Source organism: Dicentrarchus labrax, unplaced genomic scaffold, assembly GCF_905237075.1.
Source record: "Dicentrarchus labrax unplaced genomic scaffold, dlabrax2021, whole genome shotgun sequence".
Taxonomy (NCBI): domain Eukaryota; kingdom Metazoa; phylum Chordata; class Actinopteri; family Moronidae; genus Dicentrarchus; species Dicentrarchus labrax.
This window is the reverse complement of record NW_026136721.1, coordinates 13,037,297-13,049,998: the sequence shown is the minus strand read 5'-3', so window position 1 is coordinate 13,049,998 and position 12,702 is coordinate 13,037,297. Positions and strand designations below refer to the sequence as shown.

The 12,702-nt window shown below is 39.4% G+C and overlaps 1 protein-coding gene across 2 annotated transcripts; it reads left to right on the top strand.

Annotated features, from left to right (window-relative positions):
* Positions 1-2,023: 2,023 nt before the first annotated feature.
* Positions 2,024-6,606, top strand: klf1 (Kruppel-like factor 1 (erythroid)). Of its 2 annotated transcripts, XM_051384737.1 has the most exons (4): positions 2,024-2,656; positions 3,877-4,124; positions 4,237-5,095; positions 5,213-6,606. In XM_051384737.1, exons 2-4 carry the CDS (start codon positions 3,933-3,935, stop codon positions 5,386-5,388), a joined length of 1,227 nt encoding a protein of 408 aa, XP_051240697.1. In that variant the 5' UTR covers positions 2,024-2,656; positions 3,877-3,932; the 3' UTR covers positions 5,389-6,606. The 2 variants fall into 2 exon arrangements, with proteins under 2 accessions (XP_051240697.1, XP_051240698.1); XM_051384738.1 differs by lacking the exon at positions 3,877-4,124 and having other exon boundaries at positions 2,045-2,656.
* Positions 6,607-12,702: the final 6,096 nt, after the last annotated feature.

Here is a 12,702-nt window from a genome sequence, read left to right as displayed (position 1 = left end):
GTAGCTACAAGCAGCACAGGTCACTGACAGTATGCGGTATGGATAGAAAGGACTTTTTGCTTCTGACTTCAGATGTTTTTAAAAAAGTTTCAATGTCATATCAACCTATTCTAAACACTGTGATGGTTATTTGTTTTAAACTTGTCATTTTTTCTTCTGTAGCTGAAGGCACGTTGACATCATGTGGCCACTAGATGGAGACAAAGACAGTTTGTGTTGATACCGCCATCAGTTACTATTGATAATATGCAAAACGAGTTTATTATCTTTAAAATTATATTTTTAGACTGGTGATACACACAAATATACCAAACCCAAAAGGAATATTATGAGGAAGAATATTCAAACAATTTGTATGTGGAGAGGGGATCACATTTAAATAGAACAGAGACTCAATATAAGTGATCTTTGTCTGTCATTAAAGTGGGAATAAGGAGGGTCTGTATGCAAAGCCTAAAAATCTCTACTCTTTTCATGTTTTATTTTGTGTTTTCCAAACAACTTTATAAGCATTTTATTATAATTATAAATTCATAAATTATATTGGGTGTGATATATGGTATTATTTTGGCACCAAGCACAAATGTTTTCTTCTTGTGGTGTCTTCTGATAACATCATACTCGCACAAATTTACAAGTTAGTCTCAGGCCTTTGGAAATGAACTGTCCTTTGGCAAACTAACTAACAAACTGCAGATGTTTAAGGTCAGAAAGAGGCCATTTTGTGAAACCACCACCACATTTCAACTTGTGTCGTGGATGTCTTGTGCAGTCATCACTCGGAGGGAAAGAGAGAGTCTTTATCAGTGGTAGGCTCGTCATCGGGGATCAGCAGCAGTCAGGAGCCCATTATCTGTGGGAAGACAGCAGCCTGCCTCTGCCCCATGTCAACAGATAAACAGCAGCCAGACTATAATCACCTTTCACATATAGGTCTTCTCAGAAGTCAGGGACGCACGTCCTCACTGAGAAGACAGAGACCGACCTGTGTATGTGTGTGTGGAGAGTTAAAATTATCAGAAGTATTGGCTCGACAAAGGCAATGAGGTTTTTATTGCAGGCTTAGAAACTGAATCATGAACTATTGCATATTGTTTGTTTATGAGCTATACCAAACGGCTTACCTGTTTACTATTATTAACTAATATTTTGTTATATTAGTTATTCACATTGAATGTCTGTAAGTAGCTCTGAAATTACAGATCAAAGACACATCCAGTGAGATCTCTGCTGGATAGAACATTATATCTAACATGTTATTCACCGTTCATGCACCAACACACTCTGCACTCTGTGCCAAAGTGTGCTTTATGAGATAATGGCTGACATGAGCTGTTTAATAGTGAATGAAAAATAACACAGAGAGCCCTGCAGTGTTAGGGGCTCATTTTGTAGTGGCTTGAGAAATGGTTCATTTTGTATTACTTCTAGTTCATAATGACTGCATCCTGATATATCTATAGAATGCTTTTTATGTATTATTGCTATTAATTTCTCGTTTAATCATAAGGAATTACAAGTCACTCTTTTGGGTTTATTTAGATTTGAGTGTTTTATTCCATGTTAAATGTGTTTAAATGCCTCTCTTTTCTGTCCTTGTAAAGCACTCTGAATTGCCTCCGTGTTTGAAAGGTGATTTACAAATACTAAAGTCACCTTTACTTTGACATCTTACAATGACAAACCCAGACAGGATGATTTATTAGTGTTTATTTCTGGATTGTAGATGTACACTAGCTGGCACAGTGAGGCCATTAAAATACAGCAATCATTATTTGCAATGTATTTAAAATAAAACCCAATTGTTTGAATATAATAATATATATAATTATAATATATATATATATATATATTATATTTAAATAATAGCTGATGGACTATGTTAAGTCTAAGGGTAGTTTTCAACTGTTGTACTTCTTATGTGAAGACTTAACATTGAAAGTAGTCAGTCCACAAGTTTCAGCAAATGTTGAAGCTTATTTCTCTTTAAATATTCTGTTAAGTACACATTGAAAAGATGATTTGATCTGCATTGATATTACATTCATATTTATGGTATCCGTCTGAATATAAAAATAATCATTTAAAGACTAATCATTTAATAAGCTAATGTTTGTTGGCGAAATGACAGCTCGGTGCTCCTCAGACTTTTTGCTCTGAAACCCACAGAACAGGAAGACACTGAGTTTGAGGTGAGATAGTAAAGTTTGTGACTTTAAAAGAACAGTCTTAAGCGATGAAGGAAAGGAGCCAGCTAAATAACTCAGACACATACGCTCCACCTCCTAACGGTCAAAACCTACATGAAAAAGAGAGATTTGAAGTTAGACTTGCAGCTGACAGAGATAGACAAGAGAGAGGAGGGCGAGATAGCAAGTCAGCTTTAAGATCCTGTTTCTGCGACCTTTCAGCGCTGAGTGGACTGTACCTGGGATGTGTGGCCTGGTGAGCTGGGGTTTCTGGATATTCTGTTAGCTGAGTGTTTAATATGGTCATGTGAAAAAGAAAGAGAACCAAAAAAAGAAGAGAAACTTCATTTTTGCTGCTCTCACTGTCAGTCGGCGTCATATCAAACTGCTTGATGGCTGTTACACAGGCTGTGCTCCCTTCCTTCAGCTCCTTCTCCAACCTCGCTCACTCCAGTGACAATATGAAAGTAAGTATCGGGTTCACTTCAGTCCTTTCATTCCTACACAGTGACAGAAACAACAAACTTGATTTGAATAGTTCTTTGTGTTACTGTAAGAATGGACAGCTGGAACCAAAGCAATACATGATATTCCATATCTGAGAATAATGAAAGTCATGTAACCCTTTGCCTTGAATAATCTATATTATTGTGATGATTATTTGTAAATTAGTCTTCACAAATGTGTCAGTCTTGTACTACAATGCTGAACTTGTGAAATGTCCCACTTTAAATTTCAAACTTTTACATCACACCTGCTGAAAGCATTAGTCTTGTATATCTTCCTTACCTCCTTTGCTTAATGGGATAGGAATAGGCTTGCACATCTAGTATTTCCTATGCAGGTGCATCAGAGAGTAGAGTTATGAGAAGTCATACTTCTGAGTTGTTGAGGACTCTTGTACTGTAGCACTGAAAGCACTTTTGGTTGTTCTTTGGGAGGGATTTGGTGAAATCTTGCTCATTCCTATGGAAGCACTTATTGTAAGCTGCTTTGGAGGAAACCAGTTTTTTCAAGTCTATCTCTCATGCCCATATGTACAGTGACACTGTACAATACAGTGAGTTATTGGTTGCTGTAATTGCTCCTGTGCTCCATGGCTGCAAAGAAATCCCTTCCTAATACAAAAAATATATAAAATCCACAGCCCTTATTCTGTTAAAAAAATCACTTTAAAAGTTGTGTTGAGTTAGACAAATCAATCTTTTAAATCTTGAGTCTTTTTAGTACAAAATTCCCTCTCGGAAAGTTTCCTTTCTGGGCCATGGTGGAGGGAACATAAAGTTTTGTACTAAATTTGGAAGATACTCACTTGATTTGATTAGCTCAGACTGCTTAATTCACACAGTAGAAGATGACCTCTAGAATATATTTTTACACTAATCAAGGACTGTGGATTTTGTCCCCCATCACTTACATTGGACGTGTATTAGGAACTGATCTCTTTACAGCCAGTATGTACAGAGGGAACACTTAGAGCAAGCAAAAATTCTTTCATTGTAGATGTTTTACAAGAATCCACTGAACTTGACTTACTTGATACGAGCACAGAGAAGAAATTAGGGTCCATTTTAAAGCATTTATTGTCTTTTCTTTCAATCAAAGTGAGGTGCAGTTGAGTGGTTTCTTTCTAATTAAAAGAAAACATACACACAACTTAAATTCTATCATAGTATCTTGAATACAGAAATCAACAGCTCTGATCAGTATGCCAACACAGATGAAATATCATTATCAAATAAAATGGAACAAACTACTCACTCAACACGCTCAGGGACAAAGGGTACCACCTCAATGGAAGTGAAAACATTGAATGAATTCCGTCAGGATACTCAATGCACCTGTGTCAGCTGTGCCTGCTTCCAGGGAGTGTGCTCTTGTGCTCCCCAATACAGCAGTCATGTGACCTCCACCTCCAACAGTGCATATAGACATGCAAGTATTATTTTAAGATAGACTTGATAAGATAGTGAACCAGTTTTTTAAATGCAAAAGCAATATGCAGCTAGCTAAAAATAACGTCTCAATGCTCTCCAACATCATCTAGGTGTGGAAGTCTGAGAGTGGCTCTCTTCCTCTGGATTCTCTAAGCAACAAACTCTCACCAAGCAGCTCTGAGCAGCTGCAGGTCTCTCAACAAATGACAGAGGAGCTCCTGGACGATGATAGCCAGGCATCCTGGGACATTGAGTTCCTGCTGTCTGACTGGAGCAGCCAATCGCCTGACCTCAACCCCTCTCTGGACAACAATGATCAACGGCTCCCACAACTGGACACAAACAGAGCATACCAAGACCATACCATGTTTAAGGACCAACCGGGGCAGGAGCACCTGCAGATGAACAGTTGCAGTCTCATGGCGGATCTCCTGTCCCCTGCTGAAACCACAACGCCGGTCCAGCAAGAGCTGTACCACCATGGTTATATTGATGACCAAACAGGTCTGACTACATATCCCAGTCTACCTAATGTAGACCAGTTTGGTTTTCCCCAAGGAGGCAGTGTGGAGAGGCACAGCAGAGGAAACCTCAGTAAAGTCTCATCATGTGACTTTAACCCTTACTATCCCCTGCATCACCCCTCCATGGTGACCTTCCCCGACAGCAGGTTCATACCACCTCAAGCTGTGGCCCCTGACCCTCGACACTACAGCTACATGCCACACTTTAACCATAATGGCAACCTCTTCTGTGACTACGCCCACAGCCAGGCCGCTGGTCACCTGCCCCTTCACCAGCAGCCTGTACTCGGCGGACCACAGCTGCCCCCTGGTGGGGTGGAGGGGAAGCGTGGTCGAAGGCCTACAGGGAAAAAGAGGCCCGCCATCCACAGCTGTGAATACCCTGGCTGCAGCAAGACCTACACTAAGAGCTCACACCTCAAAGCTCACCTCCGCACCCACACAGGTACAACCCACTGACTCTACCACAGAAACAACAAATGAGTCTGTCACAATTAGTCTCAAAATATGATTTAATGCATTTGTTTGGTATTCACCACCGGTTTTATTGTTTACTCTTCAGGGGAAAAGCCTTACCACTGTTCATGGGAGGGCTGCAGCTGGAAATTTGCCCGCTCAGATGAGCTGACGCGCCACTACCGCAAGCACACAGGCCAAAAACCCTACGAGTGTCTGCTGTGTCAGAGGGCCTTCTCCCGCTCTGACCACCTTGCTCTGCACATGAAGAGACACACCTGATGCTCTTAATTACCTCTTAATTTCACCTAAACAAAAAATTTAAAAGGTAGAACACTTATGATGACTTGGATATTCTTTGAAGTTTGAATTGACTGAACAGATAAATTGTGACCTCAGGTATTAGCTGAACATGTTCACAGTATTAACTTTAAATCTGTACTTGATTATCTGGCTGGTTAACAATACAGGCTCACATGTAAACGTGAAATTATCTCTTTTCTGTATAATTAAAACGTTATTACATTTAAAAGAGTACTCCACCATCGTTACATGGCGCCTACAGTACCCACAATGCAGTTCTGTTGGACATTTATATGTGTTATGGAGCGACGTTTGGTTAGCTCACTTCTTTCTAACACCACACCCCTAATGTTTTAAAATGTTTAAACTTGTGCTCTTCAGCTCCAGCCAACACTGATTCATTGACATCACTTAAGGCAATTTGTCAATCCTCAACTTAAAGTTGCTCCCAAACAAAGGCCTAAACCCAAAAAGCAAGATTTTGTCCTTACTCGACCTACTGAAGAATTGATGATTGGCCAAAATGTCCACACATTGATGTCTAAAAATCTAATTGGTCCTTTTAAAGTACTTTGTGAGAACCAGCACAAGAACACGCTCATATTGTAAAGCTAGCACGCTTTCAGCAATAAGGGCCACTTACACTTACACTGTACACACTGTGGGCATGTATGACAGCAAACATTAACACTAACAAAAGACCAACCAATGTGTGTAATATGGGCTATAGTATATCCTGTAGGATCTCATGGCATGCTGAACAAACGCTGAACAATGCTTGGCTGTATTACTGCTGAGATGGTCTGATATCTTTGTCTGATTTCCGTTAGAACAATAATGATTGTAAAAAACCAACAAACTATAAGGTATACGATAAAATGTGATTATACAGTGAATTCAGGGTTATGTATATTTGTCACATAACTTTATGTTTGTCTGTTTGGGGGTATTTTAATTTAAGAAAAAAACATATGCTTTTGTCTCTCTCATCAAGCAGAATTTAAAACTGTAAATAATCTGCAGCTTTCTTAGTTGTTTATAACCATTTAAAAATGAGCAACATATTTATTAACATAATGTTTTATATCAACAGAAGATACTATATTATTATACAATGTTTTTTTATTCTCAAAAGAGTGCTTTAAAGTCTTAATTATTGTTTTCATTGTCATAATAAAGACCTCTAATGCTGTAAAATTGTCTGAGAATATGACAATATTTTATCCAGGCAGCTGAGCAATAATATTACACCATCACAGTGTGGAGTTGTATGTTTCAAGTCTAATGTGCAGGTCAGTGATTTCATTGCCATGATTTCATCCACATTTTAAGTGCTGGGGGCACAGTAGCTCACCCAGGGGAGCGCACGCCTTACGTAGGCTGAGTCTGTACTCTCTGTCTCCATCTGTCCTATCACATAAAGGCATAAAAAGCCCAAACATTTCTTTAAAAAACACAACAGTTCTGTCGTTGAGAGAGCGGAATTAATGTTTATTTTCCCCATGTGATCCCATTAACAGAATATATCTGGAGTATGACTGTAGCTTAGACCTTTTCATCTAAGTCATTCTCACAAGCCCTCATCTTTTTTTATTTCACAGTGGCAAAAACCCAGTTGAGAACTTAACATATATAAAGTGTAATGTCAGCCTTTGGCCTTCAGGTGGCAGTCTCCTGTTATTCTATTAACCCTGTTGCCTGCAGACAGGCATCAGCAGGCTGTTGGCAGTTGAGTCTGCAGTGTTTCTAATCTGGGTGAGGGTGAGGTTAGGACGAGAATCTGCTTATGTAACTCAGCACTCACTGATTCATCCTGATTATGTCAGATGATGGAGGTCGTCATCACATTACAGAGCGCCCTTTCTCTCTCTGATACACATGCACAGACATGTATGGCCTCAGGAAAGGCAAACACAGAGAAAAGCAAACACAATTACACACTCATTTACCAGCATTTGTAACACATACTTACATACACACGGAAATTAATTTGTATCTGTTTATTGTCAAGTATTTTGGTAAAGCTACAATAACATAAAGTCAAATCACAGTATTTGGGGCGGCAGTAGCTCAGTGTGTAGGGACTTGGCTTGGGAACTGGAGGGTCGCCGTTTCAAGTCCCACAGACCACAAAATATGGAGTGTGGACTGGTAGCTGGAGAGGTGCCAGTTTCACCTCCTGTGCACTGCTGAGGTGCCCTTGAGCAAGGCAACCTAACCCCAAGAAACTGCTCATGGGGCACTGCTAACGTGGCAGCCCATCACTCCACCATCTCTCTCCCTGTTTGCATGTCCACAATCCCTGCATGTGCAGTGTGCATTTCAGCCTCTGCGTGTATAAAATAAAAAAAGAGTGAAAGGGCAATTGTTTGTAGTTTGTTTGAATACTTTAAACGGGCAATCCACCAATTCTATACATTAAGTTCAGTTTACTTATCATTTAGAGAACTACTCTGTGAATACAGTTGTATAATGGCTCTGGAGGCCACAGACGTTTTTCTATTTTTTTCCAGAATTAGAAAAAATAACCCTGGTGACACCATAGTGATGTCATCAGGGTTATCCCAGCTTGGGCTTGTGACCTAAAAGTCTGTGTTATAAATCCACAGTGTGGGGTTTGAGAGATGTGGCCATTTAGGAGTCAGCTTTATCTAATAGCAGGTTCATCTAATAGAGTTATTGTAATTACGAGTTCTCTGAAAAGCTGTGATATAACAGAGCTGGCCCGTACTAATACAGAAGCGCCCAAAAACCAAAGAAATGTAGAGAACTCATGTGAGCCAAGTCATTAATATGATAATCTTTCCCATCTCTACCATGCCAGTTTTTTGGAACTGGATCCATACTATGGAGTAAAAGTTTAAAACTTTATGGAAGTGCAGCTACCCCTTTAAGATTATCAAACAGGTTTTACAGCAATATATTTTGCTGGTTGTTGTATCAGACTTGGCTGAAAGGAAGGTACAAACACACTGGTTTAGGTGTAGCGATTAACCCTTATTTGGCACAGCAAAGTAGCTTCTTGGTGTACTATCATGGCTATGATAAGCTTCTTAAACCTGCTCATCCAAGATGGCATGATAGCAGACGAGCTTGGCAGTGAGCCCGTAACACACACACACACACACACACACACACACACACACACACACACACACACACACACACACACACACACACACACACACATATATATTAATGCCCTACTCACAGCCAAATATACAGACATGAAGTAGTCCTGATAATTATAGTGCTACAGATATACTTGGCAATTAATAATCTGTTATCCACTGAGACTGTACTCGCATAGCAAGGTAGTACACATCAGCAATTACGTTCGCAGCACTTCAGTAACAGGTTAGAGGTGGTCATGAGGCTCCATCTGCAGCATTAGTTTATTTTAGTGTGGCATTCAAGGGTAAGTGATTTGCGATTTAGAGGTAACACGAGGACAGAGGCGGAGTTCTGACCTGTAGTGCCCCGAAAAGAACAAACAATCAAACTCTTACACAAATCCTCTCTCTACTTCCACTTTCTAGTTCCTCCTTCCCTGTTTACATCATGTTATGCTCAGAGAGGGTATTATGTAGGCATTATGCATTCATGACAATATTCAAGTGTTAAATCTGAAAAACAAGCAGTGAAGCATGAACAAGATGTGAAATGTTAAGCTATAAAATATTTAGATGTTTTCTTTCTGTGTGAGCAGTGGGCAGCAGCTAAAGTGGTCAAAGGTGAAAAATGTCATTATTATAATGTTTGTTACCAGGCCAAGGCTTAAAACCTGAATACAATTCCAATAATGCAATTGTTTTTTTGGCATGCATTGGGTTTCTATTTGCAAGTGACAACTGCTCTGTAGAGTTGTAAGTTTCCTTTTCTATAAATTCCCACTGGTAGATTATTATTGGGAAAAGCTCATTAAACCACTTAGTTTAATTGTTTTATGAGAAACAACACATTTTCCTCATTTCGTCATTTTCTTCCATGTTTCATCAACATGGGAACAGAACTAACACTTGAATGTTAAGCAGCTGAAGGAAGGTTTACTGCGAACAGATGCGTAATTAAATTCCCTCTCTCTGTCGTGTTTTCCTCTGTGGAGAAATGCAGATTAATCACTCTCTGTGTATGACTTTTCCCCATGCAGAGGACATTTCAGGACACTCGTTTAATCAAATGAAAAAGGAAGAAGCAGAAAGAGGTAGTCAACAAGATTAGTCAGTGGTCACACATACTACTCATAACAATAATGATAATAAAATAATACAAATGATACAAATAATTTATCTCTGTAATGGATTTAAATTCATATGCTATACTTAAGCTTACTTAAACGTAACTTGTGCTTTATATTAAGCTATTAAATTATTTAATTTCCTCCTTTAGCAGTTGTTCCATGAATGAGCCTTTTTGTGTTCATAAGACACGAAAATAGCTAATTTAATTCATGCACATTAAAGAAAAAATCCTTGAAACGTATTTGTGTGATTGCATATAATTCACATGACATCAAGACTCTAAGATATTTACAGCTACAGCTGTTACATAATTACATAATTTAAAACGAAGACAACATTTTCAGCTATAAACATTTTATTCAATTCTATGCAAACCCTTACAACTGAACTTCCTTCAAACATTGTATTATGTCCTTGTCCTGCAGGCGCAGACGTACTATAACATCCAATGAATGGTATCAGTGTGCGCAAAAGAACAGTGTTACTGAGAAGAAGCTGTGTGTGTGTGTGTGTGTGTGTGTGTGTGTGTGTGTGTGTGTGTGTGTGCAGAAGTTTGGTGGACAATTCCGTTCACCAAACTTCTGCACACACACACACACACACACACACACACGCACACACACAGTCACAGAGAAACCGGCACTTAGATACCATTCACTGTACACTATATTGTAGCGTTAATATTTTAGGAGCTCTGCCTCTCCAGTGAGCATCTATAAATGGATTTTCTCTGCATTATTAAATCCTGCTACCTCTGGACAGCACTGATGCCAGCGTTCAAACTGAGATATCAATCTACAGTATACATTTGTATTTTGCAGGAGTTCATGGACAGAGCCAAACTGGCAACCCTTCATGTAATAGGAGAGGCAAAGATTTCTAAATGCAATTAAACTTGTCCAGCAGAATATGTGTCTGTTCTCACTCCCATTAAAGCCTTTACTTAACTAATTTAAAACAGAGTATTGTATGGATGTGTGGAATTATTGACCGTACTGTTTGTTTGCGATTACACAACCTCACGTAATGGGAATCTTGGCCTGATATCCAAAAGCAGGATGAGGATTAGAGCGGTGAAAGCTGCTGCAGTACTCATACTGCTGAAAGAGACTGTGAGTCCAAGTGGATCGAGGGATATAAAAAGGAAAGAGAAAGAGAGAGGGGGAAAGAGAGAGGGGGAGGGAGGGGGTGAGCTGATTCCCCTGATTTGAACCTGAGCGTACACACACAAAGTCAAACAAGGCCACTGCCCGCTCTACTCTCAGGCAGTCAATGTCTGCCTTCTATTCGAAGATCTAATAAAGCTTCACATACACATGAATGCACATGCATTCACATTTGTACTCTATAATGCGAGGACAGTTGCTGACATAATATATTCACTAGGCCCTAACCTTAACCCTTAAAGGGTGGGCTCCAGTGATTTACTGTTACACTAGGGGGACTAAGAAATGGTCAAAATCAAAGCTGCAGAAGATTTTTATGGATGGGTTTGACGAAAACACCAACATACATAATGGACCTTGATATAGTGATATAGACTCGATAGAACCTCCTTGACTGTTAATAATGCCTGTGTCTTTCAAACTCCATATGCCGATTTTATAAAACAGACTGAAAATGTATAGTCTCTCAAAATTAGTTTGACTCTTCAAAGTTCCTCCAGAGCCAAAATATATTATGCAACTCTCAGAGACTGAAAAGTACTCCTCATAAGTCATGGCTAGTAAACTGACTTTGACATGTACATCTGGTGGTGTTTGACCGTCACAACATCACAGCAAAGCTTACTCTCACCTCAACCTAAACCTCAACCCTAACCCTAACCCTACTCTAACCAAGTCTTAACCTTCAAACAGCTCTTTGAAGACGTGACAACTGAGCAAGCATCCTCGCTCTCACAAAGATGGAAGTACAAGAACACACATTGTTCTGCTTGAACATATGCTAGCCTTTGATGTTATCTATATGAGCATTATACAGCCTCCAGGACATAATGTATCATATAGTATTCACACAGTAATAAAGATAAAAAACTATAATGAGCGACAGTTGCTCAATCATTTATCTTTACTACACGATCTATGATGAAATGGCTACCCTTTTGCAAACAAAGCTGCACTGCTGTTCTTACAGTTAGTAGCTGTTTTAGATGTGGATTGGCCTTGAAGGTGGGGTATGCGATTCTGAAGAAATCCAATGTCGTGACAGAATACCATGATATAGTGAAAACAATGGCACAATAAGTAACTAACATTAGTAACTAACATTATCTATATTGTTGGTTGATTTGCAAACTGTTGCTAAAGTTGCTGCTGCTAACATGCAGAGAGGATGAGGCGGTTTCCCAGAGCCTGCACAACAGCTCCAGACAGCAACACTCACAACTAACTAACTAACGTCACAACAGTGGCATTTTGCCCATCTTGGCAAAAGTTAAGTAATCTGAATGTCTGTGGGCAAGTAAGTTAACATTACTTGACACACAAATCCTGTTGGAATGGCTGGAGTAACAAATTAATGTTAATGTGGCTCAGTCTGATCCGCTTTGTTTGTCTCCCATTTACAGAGCCACGGCTGAGTACAGACAACAGATTTTTGTTCAGCGCATACACAGAGCGGAGGTCTAGCAGACTGGGAAAAAAAAGTGTATTGGATCAGAATTTTGAATTATTTATCCCAACTTTAAAGGACATTGGTAATATGAGCTTAATTTTTGCATTAAAGGTGCCCTGTGTCATTTCTTTCATTCAGTGTTATCATAACCAACTGTGTGTACCCTTGACGTTGTAACAAATTTGCTAAATGTATTTTCCTCATCATAAAAAATTCAAATTAATTTAGTTTTACATCCATGTTCACTATCTTGTCTTCCTGACAGCCTTTGTCAGCGCATTTTCCACCACATTATTACCACATGTTGATCAGTGAAATAATGTGAGACCACTGAATGTGTGTTACGTGAGCGGTGTGGTTGTGCGTGTGCATCATCATGCCTGCAGAAAGCAGAAAGCACTGTAAGACAAATGCTTTCTGCCTGGGGTTTCAAGGT